The 14376-nt window shown below is 36.3% G+C and overlaps 2 protein-coding genes across 2 annotated transcripts in view; one reads left to right on the plus strand and one right to left on the minus strand.

Moving 5' to 3' along the window:
- The window catches only part of Hnmt (histamine N-methyltransferase), a 61888-nt gene extending 51492 nt beyond the window's left edge, over window positions 1-10396 (minus strand). The window contains exons 1-2 of the mRNA XM_004836121.4: window positions 10241-10396; window positions 1727-1873 (exon numbers count right to left, since the gene is read on the minus strand). Coding sequence (XP_004836178.1) covers window positions 1727-1863 — 137 coding nt within the window. The 5' untranslated portion in view covers window positions 1864-1873; window positions 10241-10396. The remainder of the gene's footprint in view (window positions 1-1726; window positions 1874-10240) is intronic.
- A 2129-nt stretch (window positions 10397-12525) lies between these two features.
- LOC101702578 (adenylate kinase isoenzyme 6-like) lies at window positions 12526-13335 on the plus strand. The gene is made up of 2 exons (XM_087197654.1): window positions 12526-12731; window positions 12794-13335. The coding sequence occupies exons 1-2, from the start codon at window positions 12612-12614 to the stop codon at window positions 13214-13216; spliced, it is 543 nt and encodes a 180-aa protein (XP_087053780.1). The 5' UTR covers window positions 12526-12611; the 3' UTR covers window positions 13217-13335.
- The last annotated feature ends 1041 nt before the right edge of the window (window positions 13336-14376 follow it).

A 14376-nucleotide genomic window follows, 5' to 3' on the forward strand; every position in this document is an offset into this window, starting at 1 on the left:
GGATTGCTTCTGCAGAGTAGGAATCAGAGTGGGAGTGGTGGGCAAGGGACCACTGTTATTTGTCGCTGTGGTTACAAGCTTTCTGGAACCATTCGACTCCTTAAAGATATGAGCATGCCTGGCTTTAATGAGAATATTGAAGTAAGTAGGCCAAATGTGCAGCCAATTAACAGCCAAGTCCACATGTAGTTACTATAGTGAGCCTCTCACGTAGCAAATCCTGCCCTTGCACCATGAGATTTGGGACCTCTTCCCTGGTTCCTCATAACCTATAAACAACTTTAGGCAAAAGATTAAAAGAGCCTTCAACTAAGTCTAATGTCAAACATTTCTTTTAGGAAAAAATTACTTTCTTAATAAATGATATTTTGATTAAGATACCTAGTTATGCATTATCATTATAGTGCAAATTTAATTATTATTGAAAACTCATCAGTCTTTTACAAAATGTACATGTAACATTCACTCCAGCTAGACTAGATACACTTCTAGGACAGGGAAGGGATTATCATTTTTCATTGATTCCGTTATATCTATCCATGGTACCTCTTCAGTCTAAACAGTGGGGCTGAAGGAAACCAAGGATCTAAATAAGCTACAGAAATGAACCCAAACTTTTTAAACTGGAAAAGAATGGAGAAATTAACTTATTATGTTTAAATTTCAAATGCCCCCCAAAAGTAAACTATTTGTTCCTAGATCAGCAGTTATCTATATTTGATATCTGCTTTGATTTTTGTATTACTGTCTTATTGCATGTTAATTTTTAATATGTAATACTCCAATATCTAAAAAGTGAACCTCATGAAACAGAAAATAGGAGGTGAAATAGAATTCCATATTCATTGAACAATGTCCGTTCTGGCCAGGCAGAGGTACTGTGGTGGTGAAAGAATTTCAGGCCCACAAGAATTTCAGCAAAAGATAAAATATCAGATTTCTTTGCTGTTTGCAAATTGGATCCACAGTCAGTCATTTCTTCCCAGTTTTCCATCATTATTTCCTGAAGCAGAGGGAGTTATAGCAATTCATCCCCAGATAGGCGATTTGATTATCTTTAACATGTGGAATCTGTTACTTTCATAATGCTTATCAGCTGTGGCACAAATTGAACACATTAATCACCAATAAAAGGAGTCTGAGAAAGTAGTGACTTTCACTGATAATGGGAAAATGCTCTTTTTTAAGGGCTACATTGTTAATACTAAGTTGAAAGGAAAAGCCTTTTTTTTTTTAGAGAGAAAGAATGACAATGATAATAATGGGTAAAGACAAACGAATTTAAATGGATATTATGAGAACCGAGAGGCACCCACTCAATCCTCAGGGACAAATAGTATTGGTAATTATTTATATTTGATTCTAATGAGAAGAATATCACATTCCATTTGAGACTATTTTGAAATGTAAAAGTTGGACGGATGAAAGATCCGAGTTCAAAAATTTGTATCTTATCTTTTCCCAAATGAACAAGGATTTGTGCCTTCAAATAGTTAACACTTATCTTCGGGCAAGTGGAAATGACAGCACAAATCTGAGCCTCTGAGTGTTTAGAGCAAACGTCTAAGCAGGCACTGCAGGCAGCAGGTCCGAGAGGGCGGGGTTGGGGTGGGGGGCTGCTGGCAGCTACTGGCCCTTCTCCCTGAGCCCGCTGGGCTCAAGCCATCTACCACTGGCACACAGCAATCCGAGGCATGTCCCTTTAACAAACGTCCCCTTTTGTTACCTTGCTATTATGCCTGGCAGCTGCTTGTCCATGAATTCCAGCATGCACTGGTGTTCCGTGGAATTGTTGAGAAACCTCCGAAAACATTCAACATATCTGCCGTGATCAGAGAACAAGCTCCTCATGGAAGATGCCATATTGTGTTTTCTAAGGAAGACAGAGAGGGAAACAACGTTTAACTTCCTCTCCTTCTCTTCCCAGTTCCTTCTTTCTCTCCCCACCCCCACCAGTTTCTATTTAAAGGAGGAAGGAGAAGGAAAAAAGAAAAAGAAAAAAGAAGAAAGAGAAGGAGGTCTTGTTTTGAATTTAATATGCATTCAAAGCTGGTGTGCAGAGCTTACTAAGTATTTGTCCAAGATTTTGCACTGATATTTTAACCCTTGCAGTTTTTTTAAAAAAAATTTTTTTTAAATAAATAGAAATATTAAACCAAGATAGTTAAATCCACAGCTAAAACTTGTTTTGTTTTGAAACACCCAAAGGGGAAAAAAAACCAAAAAAACTCCTAAAGATCAGAAAGTCATAAAAGCAGATTACATTCGAATCACTTCCTGTTTTCTCATCAGCTGCCACAAGTTAAGTTCCAAATGGGAAAGTAGCTTTTTAAAGCGACAAAACACTGGGATAAACGGGACAGCATAAACCTGTTTATCCCAGAACCATAATCAGAAATCTACAGCTGCTGCAATCTTTAACAAAAGATTGTCACCTCCTTCTGGGCTTTGTACAGGAGAGTTTCCTGAAGTCACATCTCTAGACTTTTGAACCTTAAACTCACCTGTTGTATTTCTTTAAATGCTGATTGATTTGTTGGAACTTAGAAAGTCTCAGGTCAAAGAGCAACATGAGAACTAAGAGCCAGAAGCTCACAGTTATGAGTTATGGCTTGTTCTTTAATATGTTTGCCTTAACTCCAGGGCTCCTCTATATTTGAGTATTAGGGCATAAAGACAGGAACAGAGTCACATTTACTCTGTCAGGTTGCCCACAGTAGGTTTTCAGGGGATTTTTCTTAATGATTAAATACGTGCTTGAACTATTCCATTATTGAGATGTTCTTTACTGTCAGATGGTCCATGTCTTTTCATCATTGGGTAGCTCTTAGTGTTACCAATGGTCTAATAATTTCAGATATCAAGTACTATGTGCCAGGAATCTTGTGATTCTTTTCAATATAGGATTTCCCCTTTAAAATGCCTCTGTGAGCTTCCTTACCCTACAGAGGAGAAAACTGAGTTTCTAAGAAGCTGCTTCTTTGTTCAAAGATGCCCAGCTGAAAAGCTGCCTGGCTGATGTATAAATCCAGGCTGTTAAACACAGGACCAGTGCTGTCACAGAAATGTTTATATTCAGCCAAAATCTGCATCCCTACGACTCCAGATAGTACTTCTATTTGAGGTTGCCTAAGCAGAATGGATCCAATTCCTTCCCCATGCAGTGCTCACTGAAAATTCTGAAATTAATTTTTAGAACAAACATACTCCCCAAGGTGTCTATAGTTCCAAATTAGCCCATTTTACTATGTCTTTATATAATTCATTACTCTGGTCTCATTTGGAAAATAATTGTAGTTTGTCTGGATTTCTTAATTTTTTAAAAACACAATGTGCTAAAGGCTGCCTATCCAGTGGAGAGTATTATTATTGTCTGTGCTTAGACTACTGTTTCCCAATGTTGTACCCAATCCAAGTTTTTAAATATTTTATTAGATATTTTGCAGAAAATGGTTTCATGGTCAGGTAATTTAGCACTGTTTTCAGTTGATATCTCTGGATATTTATAACACGATTAATATTAAAAGTTCATGTTGTTTTGTCATGTGATGTCTTGAAATGCAAATAGATATACGATATGTCTACATCATTTCTCTGATTAGTTTTGTAGCCTCTCAAAAAAAAAAGAGAAAGAACCAGGGGTGATGGCACACGCCCCATAATCCCAACTCTTGGGAAGCTGAAACAGGAGGATTGCCCTGAGTTTGAAAGACCAACCTGGGCTACATAGTGAGTTCAAGGCCAACCTGAACTGCACAGTAAGACTCTGTCTCCACAACCAAGAAATATATATGTATGTTATACATAAATATATTATGTATATATGGAAGTGTTGCTTTCAGAATTACTTGCATTTGATTAAATGCTGGGTTCAGCAATTGCTACTTTTTAATTTTTCATATATAATACATTTTTAATAATCCATAAACTATCTAGAATTTTCCTAGGCATTAACCCTTCTAACTGGCTAGTTGGAATCGACAAATCTTAGGAATCCTGCTTTTTCTCCTTTTTGAAAATTGGAGCATAGGCTAGGACATCTGTCTCTTGCCATGACTTCTCAAAGGTCAATGACAATGATACCATTATTGCTTTTATAAGTTTTTTCAGCACATTAGGATGTAAAGTAATTCTTCTAGACCTTAAAAGATTTCTAATTTGAATTTTCTATTTGCTTTTTGCCTATTTTAGCCTTTCATTCTGTTACCTATTATTTATGAAGCTATCAAAGTACCTTAAATACATCATTTTATGTAATACTCCTAATCTTCTGGGAGTAGAACTATTGATATCATCAAGTGAAACTCAGACCGGAAAAGTTGTGCAAGATCTCATAACTCCTAAGAGAAGAGCCTGGATCCAAATCCAACACAAGATGCCATAACTCCTAAGAAAAAAGCTTGGATCCAAATCTATGTTAGATTCTAAGCCCCACTTTTTATCACACTTCTCCTCACTTTGTACATTTCCAATATGAAGATTATTTTCCAAGTTAGAGAAGACTGGAACAAAAGATAAATGAAGTTATTCTGTATTCTTTGTATCATCTATTACTAAGATACCATTTGTGCTAGGTCAAAAAATAAAAGTTTTCCTTTCTTTAATCTTGCTCTCGTATGCTATACAAAAGAAAAAAAGAAAGAAAAAAGAAAAGAAAAAAAGAAACAGCAAAATATTCTGGACCCATTTTGGTATACATAGCACTCTTCAAATATCTGGCATTTAATCTTCCAAATACTACTTCCATTCATCTGGCTCCTTATCCTTATAGACCCCATCTTCTAAATACCATAAAATCTATCAAACAATAGATTGATAGAGATATGATAAAGGCCAAATTGTTAAGTCATCGTAATTAAATAGTTCAAAGAATCCCATTTTCTTTTCTCTTGGCATAAATGGAGGAAGATATTTTAAGCAAATTAATTGTCTTTATCTGCTGATTTACTAAAATTTAGTAGGCAAGTGGAGTCAACTTTATTCTCAAAGAGAAGTTTGAAATTACAGCACTTAGAATTTTACACCTAGATTAGACTGGTAGTTCCAGATGACTATGATAGACTTCAGGAAGGTAACTTTACTCAGGATATTTGGCTAAGTTTCTCTAAGAGTAGAAATAAAAATCTGAGTGCAATGTAAGCTTTGCCTCCTATGATGATGTGAATGATATAACTGCTCTATAATTCTGTGGTGTGTTTATTTTCATTCATAAAGATTTGAAAATAAGTTAGCCTCCATAATTTTTAAGGTTCTTTTAAATTCTAATTAAATGTCTTCATCCTTTGAGAAAGATAAATTATTGTGGCCTTGTGGAACTAAATACAGGATAGGTGTGTATATATTGAGAGCCAGTAGAGACACTATATCTAAACACAATAAATAAATAAATAAATTTATCGAATAAATAAACTATAAATAATAACTTAAAGGTAATTTCTGCATAAGAAGCACTTTGGCCTTATATAAAATATTGTTCAACAAATTTTATCAATATGGCTTTCTTAAGTTCTCTCAGCTGTTAATAATGCCAATAGCTAAGTGGATGCACATTGAGCTGATACTCTTAAGTGAAATAAATAGGACACACATGTATAAATACCGAATAGTTTCTCTGGTGTGAGAAACTGAAAGTGTAAATTAGTACTAAATGTATAATAGGTAATGTGAAATAGGAAGAAAAGGGGCAAAGGGGAAGGAAGTGGGAGGGCTAGGGGAAAGGATAGAAGGGACTGGGATTAATATGAGAAAATAGAAACATAGGAACAAATCTTTGTAATTAGGGAGGAATGGAGGGGTTGAAGGGAGGGCTGGGCAAGGGTGAAAAATAAGAACCAAGAGAGACTATGTAAAGGTGCAGATTTCCAATGATGAATGTCATTATATTGTATACCTAAAATGTACCAATGATTAGAATGAATAATCGATAATGCAAACTAGAAAGAAAAGGTCCAAAGGGGTAGGGGTAGTGGGAGGGGCAGGGGAAAGGAAAGAAGGGAAAGAAAAAATGATAAGAAATGGAAAAAATGGAAATAAAGTCTTTGTAAATAGGGAAGGGTGGAGGGGGTGAAGGGAGGGCTAGGAATGGGGAAAAAATAAGAACCAAGATGCATTATGTAAAGGTACAATTCCCAATGAGAAATGTAATTCTGTTGTATACCTACAATGTACCAATAAAAGAATTTAATAAAGTGCATAAAAAAGGTAAAACCTGGTAAATATTTAGATTCTGGCAAATTAGTAGACACTTGACAATTATCAAAAAAGTTAATTAAATTGAATTTGAAAATACAATTCATCAAACAAAATTTGTCTGAAATTCCATGTTATAGTCCATGTAAACTTTAGGAACTGCCTTAAATAGATTTAATGATGAATTAGGGCTCTGGTGAAGGAAAACTATTCAGGTGAGAGGAATCTTTATAAATAAAAGGAAAATGGGGTACAGTCTTCACTGGCATTTGGGGAAAAAAACTCACGTGCTCAAGCACATGCTGGGATAGAATGTTCTCCTAACAAGGATATCTCACATGTTCATGCCCCAAGATTGAGAAGGATATGCATACCCATAGAGCCTAGATATCCTTCTAAAAAAAGCATATTTTGCAAATTTAAAAAATTCTAAAATGTCAATATACATGTTGAGGAAATTTGGCATATGTGTGTGTGTGTGTGTGTGTGTGTGTGTGTGTTTATGCTTATGTCCACAGAACCACCACTCAGATCAAGATATAGAATATTTCCAGCCTTCTAGAAGATTTATTCATGCTTTTGATAAATAGTACTACTCCAACCCCTCAGATAATCACCATTCTGATCTATAGCAATACCTATAGATTATTTTGCCTATTCTTCAGCTTCATATATAAAGACTAGTTCAAAGACAACAATGATAATTATCAGGCTCTAACCCATATGAAAACGTATATATCATTTGGTCCAGAAGAAATTTTTAATACTGAGAATTCACTATCATAAAGATCTTTGAAGAGCTGAAAGTACCAACAAGAATCAAGATGAAACCCAAGACAGGATGTTCCTTCTTTTACCTAAGCTCCAGAGCCTGAGCTACCTGGGTAGGAGCTAGAATAGTGTAGAACAGTAGGCAAACCCAGCCTCTTGGAAATACTGCCTGAAATAGAAATGGGCAGAAGAATCCAGCATCTCATCTCATCCTGCCCTTTTGTCTTTTCCAATTTTCTTTTGTTGCTAAAACTAACTGGAAACCAGTTGGTAAGAAAGCTTAAGTGGTATAATTTATAGGATTTGACCTCCTAAAGTACTGAGCAGAACGAGGAAAGGGGCAGAAGTGGATCTAGTAGCAATAAGCAATAACCAGGCCAAGTGCCTCTGTATTATATTTGTACTGAAATATATTTTTAAAGGAAAATATAAAGCTAAACATTTAGAACATAAGTTTTCATTAAATAACAATCATAGTAAAATAATGTAAATAAAACATGGCTACTATGAACTATGAACATTACCTCTCTACAGTCAGTAACATTTGTTTTATGGTTATGGTATGTAGATGGAAACTACTTCGCAGGAGTACTTCAGGGTTTGGTAACCCCACCCAAAGACCACCAGTGTCCTATCTGGGACTTTACTGTAATTTTAAGAGCTGGCCATTGCAGAGGCTCCTAACCCCTCTCTCCTCATACAGTAGGAAGTTGGAGGCTGGGTTTGTAGAGCTAACAGGTAACTGAAAGCAGTATAAAGCCTGGCACCTCTGCTTCATTTTATATCTGTCTTCTTTATTACCATAAAACTTTTTTTTTTTTTTTTGGTTCCAGGGATCAAACTCAGGACCTTGTGCTTGTGAGGCAGGTGCGGTGCCATTGAGCTAAATCCCTGGCCCGTACCTTAAAACTTTAGGTCAGGTCTCTGTTCAGCTCTGCATGCAGGTATGTTAGTCATTGAAGGGGTAGTGGTTTAAAAAGCTAGTTTTGCAAGGTTTATTAGCCCTAAATGTACCTAACCTATCTCATCATCCTTCAAGACTTAGGATACCAAGATAAGGATAACCAACATATTGTCCTGATTTGCAGTGACATTCAGTTGGCAGCTTTTACAACATCCTATTCCAGACCCCTGAAGCAGCACCTAGATGTCTCCAGTCATTGCCCTAAACATTCCAGGAACAACAGAGCCTCACAGAGAGATCATCCTATGATTATATCACCCTCTACACACACACACACACACACACACACACACACACACACACACACACACACACAAACAAGCAGGAGCAACTCCACGACAGAGCTGAGGCAGCTGCTTCCCCCAAGCAGGAGCAGTCATCTCATGGGAACCAGACTGTCCCCTCAAATCATAGGATTACTTTGAAGGCACCTCACCAATACAGTTCTGAAATGAAAGTCAAGCAGACCATGCTTGACCCATATTATCTGTCCTACCAACTATGGAACCCCCACCCCCAGCTAAGCAAAGCTTCAACATTTACCTCTGTCCCGTTATTTAAAACCTCAACCTCTTCTGTCAACCTGTGAAGACACATCTTGAACTTTTTCATTTGTACTTCCCAGTATAGCCATGCTGATTAAAGGTTTTTCCTGACTTTCACCCCTGGTGGCCTCCTTAATTGGTATTTTGGAACAGGTGGCCAAGCCTGGTCCATTTGGGGCCCCCAGAACTCAGGCTCTCATCCTAAAACTCTCACACATTTCAGTACTCAGAGTCAGTAATAGGAGGACTGTGTGAGCCCTGCTTCTACTTCTTGCTATTCTCTTTTCTCCCCTGAGTGACTTTGACCAAGTACTCAGTTTAGCTAGGTTTCAGTTTCTTCATATGTAGAGAACTGGATACCATCATCTCACTTCCAGTTCTAAAATTCTAAGATTATTTGAACTTAAGCCTTTTATACAGGCAGGTGGCTTAGATCGGAAGTAAGAGGCCATCTTGGTGCATCTGGCACTCATTCTCTTTGGTATTCCTTTTCTTCTGAAACAAATTCAAATCTATTTTTCAATTTTAAGCAAAAATTATACCATCATGATGCATTAACCATTTGGAAAACATAAGGGGATCATAGTAATTATCCATATGCTCACCGACAGTAGAAAATAATTAAACTTTGTTTATCAATATAGCTAATTAAAAGCAAAAGGCATATGTATTGATTTATTTTTATTATTCCCTATATAGGACTCTAAGAGTTGTCTTTAAATATAGCTGATATATATTGAAGTCCCAGCCCCTTTCTCAGTGTGTTCTATCATCAGACATTACAAGTGGAGACATCAGTGGGTTTAAGTACCTAAAACCTGACCTCCAGCAAATATAGCTGCTGTTACATTTCAGTGTATTCATTTCATGCCATTAGATGAAATCTGTAGACAATAATTACACAGTTAAAGGCAGAGGCATAATATATATAAAGGTATATTTAAAGCCTCTCTGTTCCACTGATCCAAAGTAACTTTTCCATTTGGGACAGGTATAGTAACATGAAGTACAGATTGGGTACAATATATGGAAAGTGTGTGGGATTAACTCCATGACTTGAAAATTTCCTTGGCAATTCTGAACTAATCTGTACACTATCTTATCTCCAAAATTCCCCATTCCTAAAAATTATTGGAAAAGTAAAGAAGTGCAAAGAGCTTTGCCTCCTACAAAGCGTACTCTGTTTTATAGTCTGTTTTAAGTTTGGATGCCAAATGAAATGTTTGTGGGATTTTAAAGTTGGTGGAAAGTTTTCACAGTACATGGATTTCGCTAGGTCAGAGAAACACTGAGATGCCCCCATGCTTTTCATAGTACTGCTGCTAGAATCATTTTTCTAAGGTTCCTTTTTTATCACCTTTTTACCTCCAGTCAGGATAAGAAATGAATGCATATTGGAATTTAATTTGTTTAGGGAATTCATTTTGTTTAATTTGGACTTAAAATACTGACTGCAATCCAGTAGTGAGAGAAGATAGCTCCAACTTCTTAATAGCTCTATATAGAGAGATTTACATAGTGAAAATGGGGGCAAAAAGTAGATATTGATAATAGTCAAGCAAATCATTTCAGAAAAACCTAAGGAATAAACCAAACTGACATAAAACTCAAATTGGAATTAGGATTCAAAGCAAGATCTCAGTGAATATCCGGCTCTGTGCCTTCGTGCTACATGGTAGACAGAGGAAAGAATAAATGAGCTCCAGCTTTTGAGAAACTTAATTAAAAGTTATATCAAACCTGGAATTCTTCTGAAAGAATTTGAACTTACTTTAATAAAGGCTGTTTCTCCTGAAGAAGCAATTCTAATTTTATAGCAGGGTTGCAATTCTTCGCTGAATTGGTCTTTCTATGAGATCTGGTTCAGTTTAGCAAACACAATATAACCTCTCCACCTCTAGAATTCTTTTGGCATCCTGAAAGGAGGGAATGTACCAAAACAATGACGGGGATGCTTTGAAGACAATAGCATTTCTTTGAACTTTATTACTGTGAACTACGGTACAAATACAATGCAGAACACAGCCGATGCTGAGGTAAGAGAGAAACTGCATATACCATTCAGATGGAAATCTTCATTTTCAATTTTTAAATTTTAATAGGGAACTAGATCAGTGGTTTGCAAGGTTAAAGTCTGGGGTGGAGATGTGGACAACAAAAAAGCAGCAAGGGGGAGTTGCAGCCTGCTTCATGTTGATTGGTTCACATTTATTCTTTTCACGTGGTTTAGAAAAGTCACTGGAATAGGAAGCCAAGTCCAGAGGAGGGCTTCACAAAGACCACCTCCCAAACATCAGTATCATATTGAAAATCCAAACTGACACATTTTCCCTTATAAGACAGAGGATATTAACTGGAAATAAATATTGTTATCTATTTATTCTCTTTCTGTTCTGCAAATGATTCAAAAAGGCTAACTAGGAAAGCATCAAGCTGAATTATTACTCAATCATAATTTAAGAGAAATGGGCCCCAATACTTCCTGAGAAATTCCCTGAAGAGATTTTGGTTTTGGCAAATGTTATTATGTTTTCCTTTCTTCAGTGAACTCAGTATTTTGCAATATATTTCCAAGCATTAATAAACTTTCACACTGAGTTACATCTCAACCCTTATTTTTTCTTTTGAAATAGGATCTCCCTAAGTCACTAAGTTCCCCAGACTGGGCTCAAATTGTCAGTCTTCCTACATTAGCCTCCCAGAGTGCTGGGATTAAAGCACCACTATGCTTTAACTTACACTTTTTTCTTCAAAGCATTTATTAAAATCTTTCAGTAGGGAGAAACAGCACAAAAGCAAAGAATTGAGTCTATCAATAGGTGTGTCTAAGTATATCTCTAGTTTGTGGCATAAAATAAATTAGATTTAAGTTTTTCAGCTTATATATGTAGCCATGAGCCTGGAGACCCAATGTAGATCATATTTCTTTTACTTCTTAGTCATGTCATCCTGGGAAAATGCCTTATTTCTACCAAATTAAATTCTCCTTTCTATAAAACAGAAATTATATTCTTCTGTCAACCTCATATGATATTTGAGGCTCCAACGATATAATAAGTAACTTTGCATCTTTAAATTCCATATATGCAAGATGAAATTATTACTGCTGTCAGCATGAAATCTTTAGTTAGTGAGTTTGTTTCCTGGACGTAAATGAACTAAACTAGGTTATTCCATGGAGTAAGAAGCTCGTTCTTGTCACAAGAGGATGAACCATCTTATACTGTGGCTCTGTATTTAAATGTTGAGGTGACACTGAAATTTTAATAATTTTAAACCTCAAAGGCTTATAGGCTTTGAATGACTTACTTGCTGTGGGTATGTTATATGTAGAGAGATTGAGTAATAATAAAAATGATCAAAGGGTGATTAACTCTTATATTTCCATTTATGAATTTGTGTATCTATAACTTTATAAAATATCAGTTTTATACAAGTCAATAACTGGCATTTAAAATATTTTCAATATTTATATATTATCCTTTTACTTTATATACATTATTTTACTAAAAATTAATAAAATCTGTAATTTGCCAATACTGGAATCCAGCAAGACTTCTGTCAGTGATAGATGAGAATTAAAATTGCAAGCTCATTATATAGGTTTGAATTACTCTGCTCTGTTATGTGCCTTCAATATATAACATATGATTCTATGCTTATGTAAAAATGGATTGGTTTAAGTTGTCATGAGCTCTGAGTATTGGCCTGAAGAGCTTGGATCTTATGCTATAGTTGCTAAGAAGTTTTTGAACATATTTAAGAAAATTTGTAACAACAGGAATGGGCCAGGCCACCTGCCCTATAACAACAGGAATAGGCAAGATTAATTGGGCAACAATTAAGGAATTGGAGAGATTGAAAAATAATTCAGAAGTTCCTAAGAAGAAATTGAAAGAAAGGCATTGATTATAGAAAACAAGGTCATAGTTGCAGGTGTCAGTGGAAATTCAGAGCTATATAAAAGTTTTCTAAAAGAGGAAATTTAAGTATATGATACTCTTTTTTTTCTTATCAACCAACTTGTCTTATTTTTTCCTGATAATATAACAAATATATAATTATATTCTGCTTTAAAATTTGAACAAAACGAGCGAGCTAGGAGAGCAAGCTGACGCACCCGGGCTGCAGCGTCGGGAACCATGGCGCTTCTGAACATTCTGATCACTGGTACACCAGGAGTTGGAAAAACCACACTAGGCAAAGAACTTGCATCCAGATCAGGACCAAAGTACATTAATGTGGGTGATGTAGCTCGAGAAGTTATTGAAGTTTTTGCAGTCTGTTCATTTGAACTAGAATGTCACCTCTAGTGTCTTCAGAGGTTCGGCTCATAACGTCTGATGTTTGGGCATTATATAATGGCTATGATGAAGAGTCTGAGTGTCCCATTTTAGATGAAGAAAAAGTAGTTGATGAGTTAGAGAACCAAATGGCAGAAGGTGGAGTTACTGTTGACTACCATGGTTGTGATTTCTTTCCTGAACGATGGTTTCATGCAGTTTTTGTGTTGAGGACAGATAACAGTATATTGTACAAAAGACTTGAAACAAGGGGCTATAATGAGAAGAAACTAGGAGACAATATCGAGTGTGAGATTTTTCAAGTTCTTTATGAAGAGGCCATGTTATCATACAAGGAAGATACTGTGCACCAGCTGCCCAGCAATAAGCCTGAAGAGCTAGAGGACAACAGAAACCAGATCTTGAGATGGACTGAGCAGTGGGTCAAAGCTCACAACCCTTGACTGGTCACTGGGTGGTGCCTCTTTGCCCAACATGTTAGACACGGCCTCCAAGTATCTGTAAAAACCAAAACTATGTGGAAGGGCCAGCAGGTATTTTTATGCCTGGGTTTCTCTTTCTCCATGAGAAGGTTAAAAAAATCACAAATATGATGAATACAATTATTATTAAGCATTTAAAATATGAATCAGTTGCTAAACAATAAATCTGATCAAATGGGAAAAAAAAAAAACTTGAACAAAACAAAGCACAAGATCCCCCCACTCCCCTACCCCCTCCACTGCCACCTGGTGGGTTGTAATATTGTTTCTATCTAAGGAAGAAATCCTGTTGAGTTGATTCTGTAGCCTTAAGCAAGCTGATACTGGCCCAGTGTACTAAACATACCAGTTTTGGAGCACAAAGGCTAAAGACTATGATATAATTAGTCAATGAACAGCCTCTAGAAACAAATACCTTTATCTTAATGATTTCTTGTGAAACTCTTAAACAATTCTGGAATCCAGCAAGACTTGTACTAGTGGTAGATAAGAATTAAAATTGCAAAGCTCATCACATATTTTGAATTACTCTCCCCTATTTCCTTTGGATTCAGTAAAACTCGCGTCTGTTGTCCTGAGTGTTGTGCTGCTACGCCCATCTCTCTGAGTTACTGAGTAATGACAGATGGGGCAGGCACACTCATTAAGGAAAAGGGAAGTGACAGTGAGTCACAGGGAGAGAGTAAGAAAAATGAGCAACCTGAAACATTTCAGAAATAAGCGAATAACTGCATATTTATGAAGCAACAACCTGCTGTGGCTATGTAACCGCTATTGGTCTTGGTTCTGAGAATGAACCTTTCTTCTCATGGTCAAACATTGTTCCACCTATAACTTCTTATCATTTCCCAAAACAACAGGACCCTTTAAAAACTTCTTAATGCCTGTCTTACTGTCTCCTGTTGATTGAGAATTCTACCCTGAAACTTTTTTTAACTCATTGAAATCTTTTTTAAACTCCTAGTTCAAAGAGATTCCCTATGCTAAAAAGCCTCCCAAAGACTTCCCAAGCAAAGACGATGTGTCTCCCCTCTGTATCACTGACAGTATTTTGTTTTCACCACATTGTATTTTTCTTGACTCTTATCAGTGTGTACTTATTCTATTTAGGCTGCTACAAC

This window comes from Heterocephalus glaber, unplaced genomic scaffold, assembly GCF_053883595.1.
Source record: "Heterocephalus glaber isolate CG9 unplaced genomic scaffold, H.glaber_assembly_v1.0 deba00000347, whole genome shotgun sequence".
NCBI classification, from domain to species: Eukaryota; Metazoa; Chordata; class Mammalia; order Rodentia; family Bathyergidae; genus Heterocephalus; species Heterocephalus glaber.

Excerpts from the sequence above, each read along its gene's own strand:
- LOC101702578 (XM_087197654.1), top strand. The coding sequence starts at position 12,612 with ATGGCGCTTCTGAACATTCTGATCACTGGTACACCAGGAGTTGGAAAA. Across the intron at positions 12,732-12,793 it reads TGGGTGATGTAGCTCGAGAA|GTTCGGCTCATAACGTCTGA; the intron begins GTTATTGAAGTT and ends GTGTCTTCAGAG.